At 45.0% G+C, this 17671-nt stretch overlaps 1 protein-coding gene across 1 annotated transcript in view; it reads right to left on the minus strand.

Moving 5' to 3' along the window:
- The window catches only part of RAVER1 (ribonucleoprotein, PTB binding 1), a 39022-nt gene extending 29684 nt beyond the window's left edge, over positions 1–9338 (minus strand). Inside the window, exon 1 of the mRNA XM_030197077.1 lies at positions 9062–9338. Coding sequence (XP_030052937.1) covers positions 9062–9307 — 246 coding nt within the window. The 5' untranslated portion in view covers positions 9308–9338. The remainder of the gene's footprint in view (positions 1–9061) is intronic.
- Positions 9339–17671: the final 8333 nt, after the last annotated feature.

A 17671-nucleotide genomic window follows, 5' to 3' on the forward strand; every position in this document is an offset into this window, starting at 1 on the left:
TGAGAAATGATTCCAGCCTCCTATCCTGGGGGTCACGGAGAGCGGTACCTCAGTCTACCGGGATTGCCGTGGCTTTAGTAACTGCTGTCACCACGGCATCCACTGTGGGAGCCTTAAAGGAATCCCTATCCTCCTGCGGAAGAGGATAAAGCCTCGCCATGACTTTCGCGACTTTACATGGCGCATCCGGAACATTCCACTCCTGAAAAACCATATCCCGGAGATCCTTGTTCATGGGGAAGGACCGGGCTTTCCTCTGGATACCTTTAACTAAGGGATCCACCTGTCTAGCCTCCCCCATGGCTACCTCTGGCTGATCAAACTTAAGGGTGGCCGACACCTGACCTATAAGCTCAGACAGCTCATCCCTGTGAAAAATACGAACCACCGAGGGATCCTCACCAGGAATTAAGCACTCCGCATCCTGCGAGCCTTCAAACCCCTCTGGGTCCCCCAATTCACTAAGCGCTCCGTCAGAACCACCCAGAGAAAAAAAACTCCCCGTCCTCTGACCAATCCACCCGTGGTCTTTTTGCCAACGAGGTACTAGCCCCCTCCTCCAATTGGGGGGGGTCCCGTCCTCCATGCCTGATAGAGGGTCCACACATACTCAGGGGGGAAACCAACCCCTCCAGGAGCCTCAGACGGGCCTTTTGCGACCAAAACGGGGGAAGCAAGCCCAAAAACCGCTGATTCCGCAGTGCGTGCCACTGACAAAATGGCGGCCGTTCCCGCCAAAACCAGAACCGCCGACGATGTCCCGAGCGGCGTCCCCACTGCCCCAGCAACTCCCGAAACTGCCAGGACCTCCGCAGTTAACTCGGGTGGAGCCGCTGCCACCGGCACCTGCTTCGCCTCGTCACAAAGACGGCACTGAGCTCCCGGGGATTCCACACCACAGCGCGCGCGACACCGGAGCAGTTTGCCCGCCATCCAAACACGAGGGCAAAACAAAAAACAATTCCGCGCGAGCCGGACCCAAAATGCTTTCCCTCACTCAACACACTCGCGCTGCTCTCACGCTCTAACAAAGAACTGAAACTCCGTTCATTCCGAGCAGGAGAAAATTCACTGTTGCCCCTAAAGAGACAGGAACATCAAATTGGCAGCTGAGAATTGTGAGGCACTCAAGGCTACAGTACCAGGAAAGCAGCCGAGGCACAAAGCTGCCAAGTTCTCAAACAGAGAGCAGCACAGGGGGAGGGACCCAAAATAGGTGTGACACCCCAGGGGGAAAACACTGGGCCCCACCGGACCCAGGGCCCCGAAGCACTTATTCTTCTGATTTTTTTTTTAAACACACGTACAGGGTATGTCAAGAAACAGAAAATGGTCAGGAAACCAACCAGTCCCCGTGACCTAGAGGCATATTTTCAAAGCACTTTGGGAGGCTAAGTTCCATAGGTTTCTATGGAACTTTGGGAGGCTAAGTGCTTTGAAAATATGCCTCCTAGTATCCAAACTACCTCACCAGACTATTGAAGACTGCACAGGCTGTCCTTCTACCTCTGCTGAGACGGAGAAAATACTGGCTAGTGGATGTACTGCACAGGTTATATATACAGTATTCAAAAGCTCAGTGTTTCTCAGTCTCCCTCTGCTGGTAGGAGGACATAACCACGCATCTTGACCAGTCTGGAGGGTCGTGGAGGAAGCCTACCATTTGCTGAAGACTAAGAAATATTGACTACCTGAGGCCTGCACATGGTGGGTATAGGATTCTCAAAAGTCAGTTTTTCTCGGTCTCTATCTGGTGGTAGGAGTGCATAACCTGTATGTCTAGACTGGTCTGGAGTAATGCTAAGGAATACTGAAATGTTTTCACATGCTTCCAGCTTATGCTGTAGCGCATGCACCAATCCCAGGATGCCCTGCTTCCCCAAGCACTGAACCATGAACTTGCAGAAAGATTCCTACTAAACTTCAGAAAACATTCTAGTCAATTATGTCAGAGGTGCAAATCTTTGGGTGTGAAAACAGAAGACTAGAAATGCTACTTAGGGATTTTTTTTTTAAACATTTTAATTATTGGCCTTTTTCAAATCTGAACTCAAGGTAAGTTTACAAATTCAGGTACAGTTGGTAGGTCTCTGCTCAAGAAGGCTTACAATCAAATGCCTCTCAGCAAGAAACACCAAGAACAGAGCTCCCTACTCTATCAACCCAATAAGTGACTTTACCTAGCTATGTACGTTTATGCAGTAAATCTACAGACAGCAAGAGGCCTGTTTCCTGATTTGTGTGAAGCTCTACCCTGCAGGGCACCTTGCTTTGGGCTTCCTGCTTGCTAGGCTGCTCCTTCTCAGGGATAGGGCATGCTGGTTTTCATTCTGCCTAACAAAGGATGCAAGTAGGGCCACCCTTACGAAACAATCAAAAAACCCTGAAGCAGAAATCAAAGTTGCCGAAGGAAAGCCAAAAAAGAAGCAGCCACACACTTGCAAGTTTAATTTTAAAATCAACGAATTAAAAAAAAAAAAAAGAAAACAAAACAAAACATGCTAAGAATCTGTGAAGCACAGGACACACGCTGTACCAGTCTGCAGAAGTGGCTTATTTCTGAACTAAGAGTTTGATGATAGACTAGTCATGTGAGGAATGTGTGAACTGGTCCAATCCTCAGCCTGCCACCAGAACAAGCCTTTTATTCAGATACAACCCCCCTCCCCCCTTCATTCAGGGGTTCCAGCAGTATTCAGTTTGCTCTGGATTTGACCAATCAATCCTGCTAGAAATCTGCAAGGGCCCTGCGAGACTGCAAGACATGAAGGAACAGTTTATTATTTAAGGCAGTGGGCTAAGAACCAGGGGTGCCTGGTTCAAATCCCACTGCTGCTCCTTGAAACCTTGGGCAGGTCACTTAATCCTCCATTGCCTCGGGTATAAATTTAGAATGTTCAGTCCCTGGCGGCAGTAACATACCTACTGTACCTAAATGAAACCTGCCTAGAGCTGCTACTGAAAAGGTGCAAAATGAATTCAAAGTCTCCTGTTAAATACATTCGCAACAAACCACCACCTACAGGAAGTCCTACTATGAATTCCTAGTTTTTCCAGAGCAGGCCTTTTGCCAGTAGCCCCGAGAATCCCATCTCTACAGCAGCAAAATCAAATCTGTTTTAGAATATGCTGGTTGCTAATGAGAGTCATGCCGTATGCTAATATTAGGAAAAACACGTAGCGTGCCAGATTTCCAAAACAGATCACGAACGCTGCAAGAATTCCCACCACCTGGTGCCCACTACAGTTTGATCCTGCCCTGCTGAAAGATCTAGAGGGGCTCATCCTGTGCCCTACAGATAAAACATCCCATCTCAGCTGTACAAATCAAAATTACTCCCAGACACACAGAGAACACTAATACCCAGTGACCAGTGACATAACCAGTAAGCCAAGCATTTCCTCCTTTCACCCCAAGGGCAGAGAACTAAAGGACTAGCTCGACCTCAAAACGATAAAAACTATTATAGAGAAAAAAATTACTGAACATGCAGATAACATGGTTTAATGGGACAGAGTCAATGTGGATTCAATCAAAAGGAAGTCTTGCCTCGTTCAATTTATGTTTTGTTGAAGGCATAAATAAATATGTGGATAAAGGTGAGTCGGTTGATGTAGTTATCTAGATTTTCAGAAAGCTTTTGATAAACTTCCTTATGAGAGACTCCTGAGAAAATTAAAAAGCCAAGGGATAGGAGACAAAGCTCTGCAGTGAATCGGGAACTGCTTAATGGATAAAAGAGGGTAGGGTTAAATGGACAAGTCTCTCAATGGAAGAAAGTAAATAGTGATGTGCCACAAGTATCTATACTTGGACCGGTGATTTTTACCATATTTATAAACGAACTGGAAATGGGAACAATGAGTAAAGAGATCAAATTTGCAGATGACAAGATTATTCCATGTTGTTAAACAGCATGCACACTGCATGAAACTGAGGACGACTAAAAGATTGAAACTGGGCATCCGGATGGTAGATGGATTATTCTTACAAATATCCATATTACATTTCAAAACAACTATATGATGGCAAGTTCACATTTTGAAGTCACCATCAAGGAAAAGGATCTAGATGTCATCTTGGACAAATCATTTAAATCTGCTCAGTGTGCAGCAACAGCAAAAAAAACAAAAACAAAACTGCAATCAATGTTAGGAAATATTAGGAAAAGGTACAGAAAATAAAACAAAATATTATGTTTCTATCACTCTATAATGCAACCATAAGTTAAGCACTGTGTGAAATTCATCTAAAAAGGGCAACAAAAGTCCTCTCATACGAGGAAAGGCTTAAGAGGTAGGACTCTTCAGCTTGGCAAACAGAGGGCCGAGAAGGGATATATGAGAGATCTACAAAATCCAGAATGGAGCAGAACAGGCAAAACAGAAATCAATTGTTTACTCTTTCAAAAAGTCCAATGATGAGGGGCCACACCATGAAATTATATATTAATACAAATAGGAGGAAATATATTTTCACTCAATGAACAGTGAAGCTCTGGAACTCACTGCTGGAAGATGAGGTAAAAGCAGTTGGTATATCTGGGTTTAAGAAAGGTTTAGACACATTCCTGGGGGAAGTCCATAAATCATTACTGTTTATTGTTTACAAGGTGCTTGATATGCAACTAGACAGGGGACACTAGCAGTTTACAATCTAATTAGAAAAGGAAAGGAATGCTATCAGTGATGAAAATATTGCCAGATCATTACACCGATCCTACTTTATTACTGACAGCATATTCCCCTACTCTGCCCCAGAGCCACCACTCTGAACCCCCAACTTTAATAATGACAACTAATCCCTATCCCATTCTCTTCCCCAAGTCATCACTCACCACACCTCACACTGGGGTCTTTCTACAAAGGCAGGAAGAAAAATGGCCTGCAGAACTGTAGACATGGGTTTTGGGCGCACACAGAATCATTTTTCAGCGCACCTGTAAAAAAGGCCTTTTTTTAAAAACTTTTGCCAAAAATTGGGATGTGGCAAAGTGAAAATTGCCACGCGTCCATTTTGGGTCTGAGACCTTACGGCCAGCCATTGACCTGGCGGTAATGACCTACACATGCCAAATGCCACTTGGTGCGCCTCCAATACATGTGGCAGAAAATAAAAATCATTTTTTGGCCATGCGTCAAAAATGAAATTATTGCAAGAGACACGTAGTAGCCATGCGGTAATTCCATTTTGGCACGTGTAGACGCTTATGCGGCTTAGTAAAACAGCCCCATTATTAGCGACAGCTATTCCCAATCTCTCCCACCCCCACCTTCATTACTGACAGCTCCTTTACCCCACATTAGCTATTTTTCTCAACTTCATCCCAGTCCCAACCCCCTCCCCCCTCATTTATTACTGACAACTAATGTGTCTCCCCTTACCCCACTTCAGTTTTTCTTCACAGGCCCATCTCCCACCCTCTCCCTGGACATTCCTCCCCAATTTACATAAGAAATTAAGAGCAGCCATATTGAGTCAGACCAATGGTCCATCTAGCCCAGTAGCCTTCTTACAATAGTAAAGTACCTGACAAAAATCCAAATAGTAGCAACATTTCATGCTACCAATCCCAGGGGAAGCAGTGGTTTCTCCATGCCTATCTCAATAGCAGACTATGGACTTTTACTCCAGGAACTTCTCCAAACCTCTTTTAAGCCCAGATATGATAACCGCTGTTAATACATCCTCTGGCAAAAGAGTTCCAGAGCTTAACTATTCATTGAGTGAAAAAATATTTCCTCCTATTTCTTTTAAAAGGTATTTCCATGTAACTTCCTCAAGTGTCCCCTTGTATTTGTACTTTTGGAACAAGTAAAAAATCAATTTAATTCTATTTGTTCTACACCACTCTTGATTTTGTAGACCTCAATCCTATCCCCCATCATCTGTCTCTTTTCCAAGCTGAAGATCCCTAACTCTTTAGCCTTTCCTCATACAAGAGGAGTTCCATCCCCTTTATCATTTTGGTCACTCTTCTTTGAATCTTTTCTAATTCTACTATATCTTTTTTGAGATACGGCAACCTGAACACAATACTCAAGGTATGGTCGCACCATGGAGCAATACAGAGACATTATAGTATTTTCGGTCTTATTCACCATCCCTTTCCTAATAATTCCTTGCATCCTGTTTGCTTTTTTGGCCACCGCCACACACTGAGCGGAAGATTTCAGTGTATTATCTACAATGACACCCAGATCTTTTTCTTTGGTGCTGACCCCCAAGGTGGACCCTAGCATCAGGAAACTATGATTCAGATTATTCTTTCCAATGTGCATCGTCTTGCATTTGTCCACATTAAACTTCATGTGCTATTTGGATGCCCAGTCTTCCAATTTCCTAAGGTCTTCCTGCAGTATTTCACAGTCCGCACGTATTTAACAACCTTGAATAGTATTGTGTAGTCAGCAAATTTAATCACCTCACTCGTCATTCTAATTTCCATATCATTTATAAATATGTTAAATAGCATTGGTCCAACCACTGATCCCTGCGACACTCCACTGTTCACCCTCCTCTATTGAGAGAAATAACCATTTAACCCTACCCTCTGTTTTCTGTCCAATAATCAATTCCTAATCCACACCAGAACCTTGCCTCCTATCCCATGATTCTAACTTTCTCAGGAGTCTCTCATGAGGAACTTTATCAAAAGCTTTCTGAAAATCTAGAAAAAGGTCAATCGTCTCACCTTTATCCACATGTTTATTCACGCCTTCAAAGAAATGAAGCAAATTGGTAAGGTAAGATTTCCCTTGGCTGAACCCATGCTGTCTCATTAAACCATGTTTGTCTACGTGTTCCGTAATTTTATTCTTTATAATAGTTTCCACTATTTTGCCCGGCACTGAAGTCAGGCTTACCAATATGTCATTTCCCAAATCACCTCTGGAACCCTTTTTAAAAATCGGCATCACATTGGCCACCCTCCAATCTTCAGATACTACAGATGATTTTAGCGACAGGTTACATATTACTAACAGCAGATCAGCAATTTCATGCTCGAGTTCGTTGAGTACCCTTTGTATGTATGCCATCCGGTCCAGGTGATTTACTACTCTGTCAATTTCGCACAATACATCTTCCAGGTTCACCGAGATTTCTTTCAGCTCCTCCGCATCATCACCCTTGAAAACCATTTCCAGTACAGGCAGATCTCTTACATCATCTACCATAAAGACAGAAGCAAAGAATTCATTCAGTTTCTCCGCTATTGCCTTGTCCTCCCCGAGTGTCCCTTTTGTTCCTTCGTGATCTAGCAGTCCCCCAGATTCCCTCGTAGGCTTTCTGCTTCTGATGTACCTTAAAAAGTTGTTACTGTGAGTTTTGGCCTTTGCGGCAACTTTCTCTTCATATCTTTTTAGCCTTCTTTATTAATGCTTTGCATCTGACTTGCCAGTGCTTATATTGCTTCTTCTTTTTTTCATTTGGGTCCTTTTTCCATTCTTTGAACAACAATCTTTTGGCTGTAATAGCCTATTTTACTTTTCTTTTTAACCATGCTGGCTGTTGCTTTCTCTTCTTTCCACTTTTGAAAATATGTGGAATGCATCTGGTCTGGGTTTCCAAAATGGTATTTTTGAATAACGTCCACATCCGATCCTTTTAGCTTCTTTTTAACCATTTTCCTCATTTTAATATAGTCGCCCTTTCAAAAATTAAATGCAGCTACAGCAGATTTCCTTTGTGGGTTCATCCCAGATAGCAGTTCAAACTTGATCATGTTATGATCACTGTTTCCCAGGGGACCCAACACCACCACCTCTCATGCTACGCCCTGCATGCCACCAAGGAACAGTTTCCAGCCAGCTAATCTCTCCCCTTACCCTGCCTTAGATATTTTTCATAGTCCCTCTCTCTCCCTCACTTTATTATTAACAGCTAATGCCCCTTTTTATTTTTTAACACACAGGCCAGCCCTACTGGGTGATCACTATCCAATCCTTCCTCTCCCCAATTTATTACCAACACCTAATTCCCCCCCCCTTCCACTTTGGGTATTTTCCATAGCCACTTTCCCCTCCTTTACCTGTTCTCCACAGCCCCTCTACCCCCCCCCCCCCCATCACTTTATTTGTGATGGCTAATGCCCCTCATCACGCTTTATACATTTTTCACAGGCCAGGCCCAATTCCCCTTCCCCCATCCCTATATTACTGACACATGAATCCCCCTCCCCCCGATTTAACTATTTTCCACAGACACTTCCCTAGCCTTCTACCCCTCCCCCACCACTTTGTGACAGTTAATGCCCCTCCCCTCATCCCATTTTATGTATTTTTCACAGGCCAGACACAGCCCAATTCCTCCTCCCCTACCCCTTTACTACTGAAACCCAACGCCCTGCCCATTTTAGCTCTTTTCTACAGCCCCTTCCCTCAGCACACAACCTCACCACTATTTGGGACAGCTAATGCTCCTCACCCCCTTCCTCTTTAGCTATTTCCCATAGCCATTTCACCTCTCCTCCTTTACCATTAACAGCTATTACCCCTATCCTTACCCCACTTTATGTATTTTTCACAGGTCCAGCCCAATCCCCTCCCCCACCATCACTAACTATCCAATGCCCCTCCCCTCAGCACTTTACCCCTCCCCCACCATCACTAGCCAAGCCTCCTTAGCTCTTAACCCCTCCCCCACCACTTTGTGACAACTTATGCTCCTCCCCCTTATTTTTTTTTACAGGCCAAGCGGGGCCCAATCCCTCTCTCCTAAGTTTTCACTCCCCAATCCTCCCTCACCCCACTTTACTACTTACACCTAACCCCCCACACCACCCCTTTGTGACAACTAATGCCCTTCCCCCTCACTTTACATAATTTTTTCACACTACAGGCCAGGCCCCCTCTCTCTCCGATCCCACCCCTTAATCCCCCCTCCCCCACCACCTTATTTGTGACGACTAAAGCCCCTCCCCTCACTCCGCTTTACGCATTTTTCACGGGCCCATCCTAATCCTAGATATCCCCCCCACTTTATTCGTGACAACTGATGCCCCATCCCCACCCGCTTTGGTTATTTTCCACAGCTCCTTCCCCTCCCCCCCTCGGGTACCTGGTTGGTGACGTCAGAGGGCAGGTTCTTGATGAGAATCTTGCGGCGGTTGAAGAACTCGCGACGGGTTCGCTCCAGCCGCACCTCGATCTCCTCCTGCTCCAGGGGCGGCAATTCCTCCTCGACCAGTCGCCTCACCCGCTGCTGCCGCACCCCGGTATCTTCCTCCTCCTCTGCCGACGCCGCTTCGTTTCCCGAAGAGCCCCTGGCCCCGCCGCGGCCCCACATAGACCCCGCCGCCGCCATCTTGGAAGTGCGACGCGCGCCGAGCAGCGGCAACAGCAAAGCTTTCGCCGATTGGTCCTAGTTTAAAACAACTCGCCGCTCCGCAACAAGGAACTCTCCCATTGGACCTCCGAACTACTGTCCTGTCCAATGGTGTGACCTCGGGAGGAGGAGGTAGTGAACGTCATAAAGGAGGAACTTAGAAAGGGGAGCGGTGAACGTAAGGAACGGAACGTTCTGGGGCGTGGCTAGGGGAAGGGTAGTGGATGGTGGCGCTGGTTAGGGGAAGTGAGCACAAGCCGCGTTAGAGAGCAACGGGGACGATCCCACGTCGTTTGTCATTTTTATCTTGTATATCAGTGCACAGCAAACTGCAAATTATGCGAGCGCATATTCTCCCCCCCCCCCAGTCTTCATAATGGGATCCTTGGCGTAGTCAGACCTCGGCAGGAGGAGGGGTCCAGAGCCCGAGGTGGGGGGGGGCACATTTTAGTCCACCACCTCCCCCCACTAGCCACCGACACTCCCACGCCACTTTTGACCTTCACCCCGCTGCCAGGTACCTTTGCTGGCAGGGGTCCCCAACCCCCCCCCCCCCCCACCCCAAAGTCGTCTTCAGCACCGGTCTCCGACACTGAAGATGACTTCGGCTGGCGGGGGTTAGGGACCCCCACCAACAAAGCTACCTAGCGTCAGGAGGGAGGGAGGGGGGGGTCGAAAGTAGAGGGGGCCAGGGCTAAATCTGTGGGGGCCCATGCCAACCACCTAGATACACCCCTTCCACTCATGCTCTCCTTCACATGTTTTGTTTTGTATTTACTGCAAAGCAATGTGTGAAGGGGGAGACACACAAGAAGCAACTCACATAGGCAGCACATCAAACTCCACAAAGCACTTCCATCGATGAGGAAAGGTTGAAGTGGCAGGGGCTTTTCAGCTTGGAGAAAAGGCGGCTGAGGGACTGTCTCTTCATGTTCAAGTGTACAGCACTGCATACGTCTAGTAGCGCTTTAGAAATGATAAGTAGTAGTAGAGATATGATAGAGGCCTATAAAATAATGAATGGAGTTGAACGGGTAGACGTGAATCGTTTGTTTACTCCTTCCAAAAATACTAGGACTAGGGGGCATGCGATGAAGCTACAAAGTAGTAAATTTAAAACGAATTGGAGAAAATTTTTCTTCACTCAATGTGTAATTAGACTCTGGAATTCGTTGCCACAGAATGTGGTAAAGGCGGTTAGCTTAGCGGCATTTTAAAAAGGTTTGGACAGCTTTCTAAAGGAAAAGTCAATAGACCATTATTACATTGGACTTGGAGAAAATCCACTATTTCTTGGATATGCAGTATAAAATGTTTTGTACTTTTTTTGGGATCTTGCCAGGTATTTGTGACCTGGATTGGCCACTGTTGGAAACAGGATGCTGGGCTTGATGGACCTTTGGTCTGTCCCAGTATGGCAATACTTATGTGGCTTATGGTCGACCATTGATTGTGCTATGCTATGTACTGTTATGTGAATATTTTTAATGCTGCAATTGCCTTATGCCTGGGTTCAGCTTATTTGCCTTGGGTGAATTTGTTCAAAAAAGTGGCAGATAATTTTTGACGTTTCTCATCTTTTGCTCATACTTAACCTTAGGAAAGTTCTACCATTAAAAGCTTGCCAAAAATTGTTAGTCCAATTAAAAAAGGTGTCACCTTGTTTTCTTTCTTTTGTTTTTACCATTACATTTAAAGTAAACTAACAAGGCAGCCACATTACTGTAGCCAGTGCAGTTTTTCTAACAAAAAAGGTGCCAGTACTCAAATGCCAAGCTGTCCTTCAGGGGTGGGGTGATAACTGAGGAACCTACCCTACACACTAACCAGACCCCCTGCAACCAGCCATACAATATAGGAAAAGCAGCATTGGTGTGGAAAGCCCGGCCTTTTTCATTAATACTTGGGGACCATGAGTCAATTTTAGCAGGCAATGGTGGAAAAGGTGCTGGTACTCAGTACCCCTGAGTACCCCTTGGAAAAAAAAGCCCTGACTATCCAACAAAAATGATTGGGAGTGCCAAACAATACAGATTTCCCCTCCCTAGACACAGGGAACTTGCTTCAATAATGGAGGTGCTCAGCATCCACAGAGCTGGCTTCCTATACCAGTAAATGTTTTACATTGGCAGCACATGTAAATGTCATGGTAATAAAGGAATCTGAAACTAAACCTTGTCTTTATGAAAAAGGCATAAAGTTAGCCAAGAAAACTATTGCTAGTGTAATAAAAAGTCCCTTAGTGTGCTTATTTAGACAAAATGTATTAATGTTTAGTAGTCCCATCCAGTAGGAGTAGCCTGGTGGTTAGAGGAACAGGAAGTAAAACTTTGGGCTAGTTACTTAACTCTCCATTGCATCGGATACAAACTAGGGTCCTTTTATTAAGGCACACTAACAGATTTAGACGGGCTAGAAACTTGCACGAGAACAGACATTTCACCCATCCCACCCATCCCCTGTACAAAAATAACCTGACTTGTGGTAAAATAACCCAACTTAACAGTAGCCCATATTGATAACGTGCTTATAGGGATTTCAATGCTATCAACCATATCCATTACATTTTTTGAGTGCTATTATAATAGCTAAGCTAGCTTAGAAGCACAAGGAAAGGCTAGGTAAGCTGGTCTGGCACTACACTTCCTGGGAACCCAGCAGAACCTGTATCCATCCCCACAGATCCTGTGCATAAGGAATGGATCCTCAGAAGCTTAGCTGAAATTGGGTGGCGGAGCAGGTGGGGGGAAGAGGGGTTGGTGGTTGGGAGGCTAGGATAGGGGAGGGCAGACTTATACGGTCTGTACCAGAGCCGATGATGGGAGGCGGGACTGGTGGTTGGGAGGCGGGAAATACTGCTGGGCAGACTTATACGGTCTGTGCCCTGAAAAGGACAGGTACAAATTCAAGGTAAGCTATACACATATGAGTTTGTCTTGGGCAGACTGGATGGACCATGCAGGTCTTTTTCTGCCGTCATCTACTAAGTTACACTTCCTGGGAACCCAGCAGAACCTGTATCCATCCCCACAGGATATCCATCCCTGCGGGATTTCTGCTAACCCCATTCCTGTGCAGCTCTCTAGTGTATGCTAAACCTGTTAGTGTGCCTTAGTAAAAGGATCCCCTTACATTGTAAGTCTTCAGAGGTCAGGAAGATACCTACTAGATCAGAACCATGCACTGCTGCTCAAACGGTGCGAGTTAGGGGAGGGAAGGAAGAGAAGTACTGTAGCTGTTTTTAAAAAGATTTTGGTAATCACAGCCCACCGCCTGGCCGTGACGTGCTTGATAGTAACAAACCACTGCAAAATCCAGTCTACAGCAAGGCTACAGCACCAGCTGCTCCCTTACCTGTATTAGCCAGGCCTGCTCCTACTGCGTTTATGTTCAGGCTTATCCAGCAGCTCAGTTCCAGGGTACCAATGGGACATGATTTTAGGTGCACCCCCCTCTCCCCCCAGCCCCAATAACAATATAATTTTGATGTATCATTTATTATTGGGGCTGGAGGAAGAGGGGTGCATGCACCTAAAATCATGTCCCATGGGTACCCTGGAACTGAACTGCTGGATAAGCCTGAACATAAACGCAGTAGGAGCAGGCCTGGCTAATACAGGTAAGGGAGCAGCTGGTGCTGTAGCCTTGCTGTAGACTGGATTTTGCAGTGGTCTGCTACTATCAAACACATCACGGCCAGGCGGTGGGCTAAAATTACCAAAATCTTTAAAAAAAGCAGCTAGGGGGAGTCACGTGACGCGATGCACACGAGCGGCTGCTGATCGCGCTGCTCCGTGCTTTCTCCACATTTCCCGCTGACAAATCCCTTCAAGATAAAGATTGAGGATTTGAACTAGACTATAAACATAGCTAGACTCTGACTTAAAAAGAGTTGGGGGCTGAGGAGCGGCGATGGCGACTAAAACCTTGCGTCGAGACAAAGAAAAAAGTAAGGCAGGAGAAGACAAGATGGCGGCGCCACCGAGCCCGCCCGGAACATCAGTTAGCTCGGCGTGGGCCGCTGAAATTGTTGGTGAAGTGACTACAGCCCTAGAAGCAATATTGGATAAAAAATTGCAGGGCTTGGATGTAAAGCTGGAAGGGCTTAAAAATGATATGTCACAGATAAGCCAGGATATGATATCGTTCCAACAGCGAACAGGAACTCTGGAGGACCAAGTAACTAGCATGGAACAGCAGTGCTCCAAATTAATAAAAATGGTGGAGACGCAAGCAGAAAAAATTGAAGACCTTGAAAATCGGTCAAGGCGCAACAACTTACGCTTCGTTGGACTTCCGGAGGAATTAGGAGAGAAAGAACTTCGGTCATTTTTGGAATCTTGGCTTGTAAAGGAGCTAAAATTAACAGCAGAGATGGGCCCTCTCATAATTGAGAGGGCACACCGAGTGGGGCCAGTGCGACCAAATTCCACTAGGCCTCGAGTCGTCATTTGCCGGCTACTCAACTTCGTGCAGAAAACCGCAATAATGCAAGCCATAAGAGGAGGAACGGGGCTGAGCTACAATAATCACAAAATTCTATGTTTTCAGGATTACTCTATGGCGGTGGCTGCACAGAGAAAGAATTTTGCCCCGGTGTGCTCCCAACTTATACAGCATAAAATAAAATTTGCTTTATTATACCCGGCACGGCTGAAAATCTTTCACCAATCCAACACTAAAATATGCAATTCGGTTCAAGAAGCCCAGCAATTTGTTAAACAAATACTAAGCAGTGGAGATGAATGAACAGTTGACTAATGGATTCATTTATAGTAGATCCGGAGAGTAAGTTACCAGTTGGATTTTGGATTACAATTGTTGTTCAGTTCTAATAAGAATTTACAAGTGACCCGTGGTGACTAAAGAGGATTGGCAATGCACAAGGAATGGGGAGCTTTGACAATGCAATAAGAGGATAACACCTGAAGAAAAAGGGGAATAAATCCGCACCACATGGCAATTCTGCGGCTGATGCTCATCAGAGCCAACTACAATGGGATCCTGTCCATGTGGTAGGGTGTAATGTGTAAGACTATAAGGACAACGTTAAAAGATAAAGGAGACATGTTGATAGATGGCTATTGAAATGCTAATGGGGCAGAATGACCTGATTAATCTTTAATCAATGGGACAGCAAGGCATTGAAATAGATCTGATGCTGGGTTGAGAAGGTTAGGATGACTCACAGGTGAACTATGTTGGTGATGTGTACCTCAATCCGTAGGGATAAGAAATTCCTGATCCACGGATAAAAATTATTACAAGTTAACTGTTTATAATACACGTTATAGGAGAGTCTTGAGATTTGCATATTAAGACTGTTATAAAGTTGAATGTATAGATATGTGATTATTATATATGACAGTCGAAGGTGGGAATGTAAGCAGTTGTGGAAAATCCCCAAGGGGAGATAGAGTGGGGAGATTATAAGATATCCTTGAGGGGTAATGAATACATAAGTATTGAAAATAGGGGAATGTTGGAGGAAGCGTTAAAGTGACTCGGTTCATAGGAACGGGTAAAATGGGGGGGATAGGGATGCAGAGGGAGGGGAGGGAGGGGGGGAGGGATTCATCCGCTCATGCTGAAGCTGGGGAATTCACACAGTGGCATAAAGAAAGTGGGGAGGGCCATGGGCTGGGGTGGCGCTTCACTGGAGATAAAATAATAGTAAAATGGATTGGGAATAAAAATTTTGATAGCTATGATTAAAATAGTAACATGGAATGTGGGAGGGATAGGTTCCCCTGTGAAGAGATCTAAGATTCTAAGATATTTGCAGAGGATTCGAGCAGATGTGGCTTTCTTACAGGAGACACATTTGAACTCCACAGAACATGCTAAGCTTGCAAAATGGTGGGTGGGGGATTACATTGAGTCATCTGCAAAAGGAAGGAAGGGTGGAGTGGTTATTTTGATCCGAAAAGGAGTAGCTGGGAATGTTAGCAATATTGTTAAAGATACTGAAGGAAGGTACATTTTTTGTAAGGTAGAGATGGCTAGAAGACAATTTATACTAGGAAGTATCTATGCTCCGAACCAAATAGATAATAATTTCTATCAGCAACTGCTGGGACATCTATCAAAAGAAGGCTCTGTCCCGCTGATCCTGGGGGGGGATTTCAATATGGTTTGGAACCCACAGGTAGATAAATCACTTGTTACTCCCATGCCATCCCGGTGGATGTCAAAGGGCCTGCCAAATCTTTGCTCCCTGTTGGATCTATTAGATGTTTGGAGGGTCCTTCACCCACAGGAGAGAGATTATACACACATGTCTAGGGCTCATAACACGCAGTCTAGGATAGACTATTTGCTGATGTCTCCCTCCCTAATGGGAGAAATACAAGACACTCAGATTGGACCGTATGGCATTTCAGACCACGCGGAGGTCTGGGCGATATGGAACCCAGAGGGAGTGGGAACCAAGAACAGACAGTGGACATTTCCCAGCTATTTAACCAATCACAGTGGTTTTCGAGAACACCTGATGAAAAGTTGGGAGGAATACAAACGTTTCAATGAGCACACTACATCGAGCTCTATGATGTTCTGGGAAGCTGCAAAGGCAGTGATAAGGGGAGAGATCATTAGTTTTGTTAGCCATTTTAAAAAAACAAGAGATAAAGAAATATTAAGACTAGAGAAGCAAATTAGGGAATTGAGGAAAATATATGGGGAGAGGCCAACTGTACAGCTGAAAACAGATCTTATGTCGGTTCAAGTGGCCCTGAACTCTCTCATTCATGAGAGGGAGAAGAAATCTCAGGATTACTACAGATTTCAGCTGTACAGATATGGTAGTAAGGGAGGGAAGATGCTGGCCCGACTGATTGCTCGTAAGCAAGCTTCGAGAAAAGTCACATCTCTAAAAGATGAAACAGGTAAACTATGTCATACAGATAAGGAGATACGAGACATATTCAAAAAATTCTACCAGAAACTATACCAGGCAGAAGAAGATACAGGTCTACCGAGTAATCTATACCTGGATGCTGTGAAACACCCAACACTCTCAGATAACGAACGAAATGAGTTAAATGCCCCTATTACAGTTGAGGAGGTTCACTGGGCAATTGCTAATAGCCAAATGGGGAAAGCACCGGGACCGGATGGAATGCGAGTTGAGTTTTACAAGTTGATGGGCGCAGAGATAGAACCAATTCTAGTAGAAGTCTTTACGGAATGGGTGGAAGAGGGTAACTTGCCTGGGCAATTAAATACGGCACAAATTATTTTAATTCCTAAACCTAAAAGAGATGTAACTTTACCAGAGTCCTATCGACCAATATCATTATTGAACTGTGAAATGAAATTATTTGCTAAGATACTAGCTAAACGACTGGGGAAAATTTTGCCGAATATCGTGCAGGAGGTGCAAGTAGGGTTTGTTAAAGAGAGATCAGTATCAAAAAACTTACGAAAGATCTTGGCAGCCTTGGAGAAAATAGGGATGGAAACAGAACCTGCAATAATGGTCAGCTTCGATGCAGAGAAGGCTTTTGACCGAGTGCAGTGGGGGTACCTGTTTGAGACACTGAAAGCATATGGGTTCGCAGGGTGGTTTGTAGAGGCGATCACAACTTTATATGCCCAACCGATAGCACGTATTATGGTCAATGATAACTGCTCGGGGGAATTTGCCATAGAGCGAGGTACTAGACAGGGATGCCCACTCTCACCCTTGTTATTTGCTCTTTATTTGGATCCCCTGCTTAGAGATATCTGCTCTATGCCTGCAGTGCGAGGGGTTAAAATCAATAATCAAGAATTCAAGTTAGCTGCTTTTGCCGATGATCTGTTAGTCATGCTTACGAACCCAGTAGAGTCTTTACGTGCCCTATTAGAAATATTTGAAGAATTTGGAACTTATTCAGGGTTTAAATTAAATTTAGAAAAGTCCGAGGCACTGGCTAGTAACTTTGGCTACAGAGAAGCTTGGCAAGGTGGATTTCCCCTTAGATGGGCGACAGATACATTCCGATATCTAGGAATACAGTTAACCCCCAGGACAGCGGATCTTTACTCAGCTAATATTAAGTTGTTACTAGCCCAGACTAGACAACAATTAGAGAGTTGGAGCATCCTGCAACTGCCGTTAATAGGACGCATCTGTCTGATTCGCATGGTAATTCTACCCAGGTGGCTCTACGTGATGCAAACTATCCCAATATGCTTACTGCGCAAGGATCTTAATGCCTTTTACAAGTTGGTGGGGAAATTTTGCTGGGCAAATAAAAAGGCAAAGGTGAAATATACATGGTTACAGGGAGGCTGGGAACAAGGAGGGCTAGGATTGCCAGATTTGCAATTGTATAATATGGCCTGCTTATTACGGCA

Source organism: Microcaecilia unicolor, chromosome 3 (assembly GCF_901765095.1).
Source record: "Microcaecilia unicolor chromosome 3, aMicUni1.1, whole genome shotgun sequence".
NCBI lineage: Eukaryota > Metazoa > Chordata > Amphibia > Gymnophiona > Siphonopidae > Microcaecilia > Microcaecilia unicolor.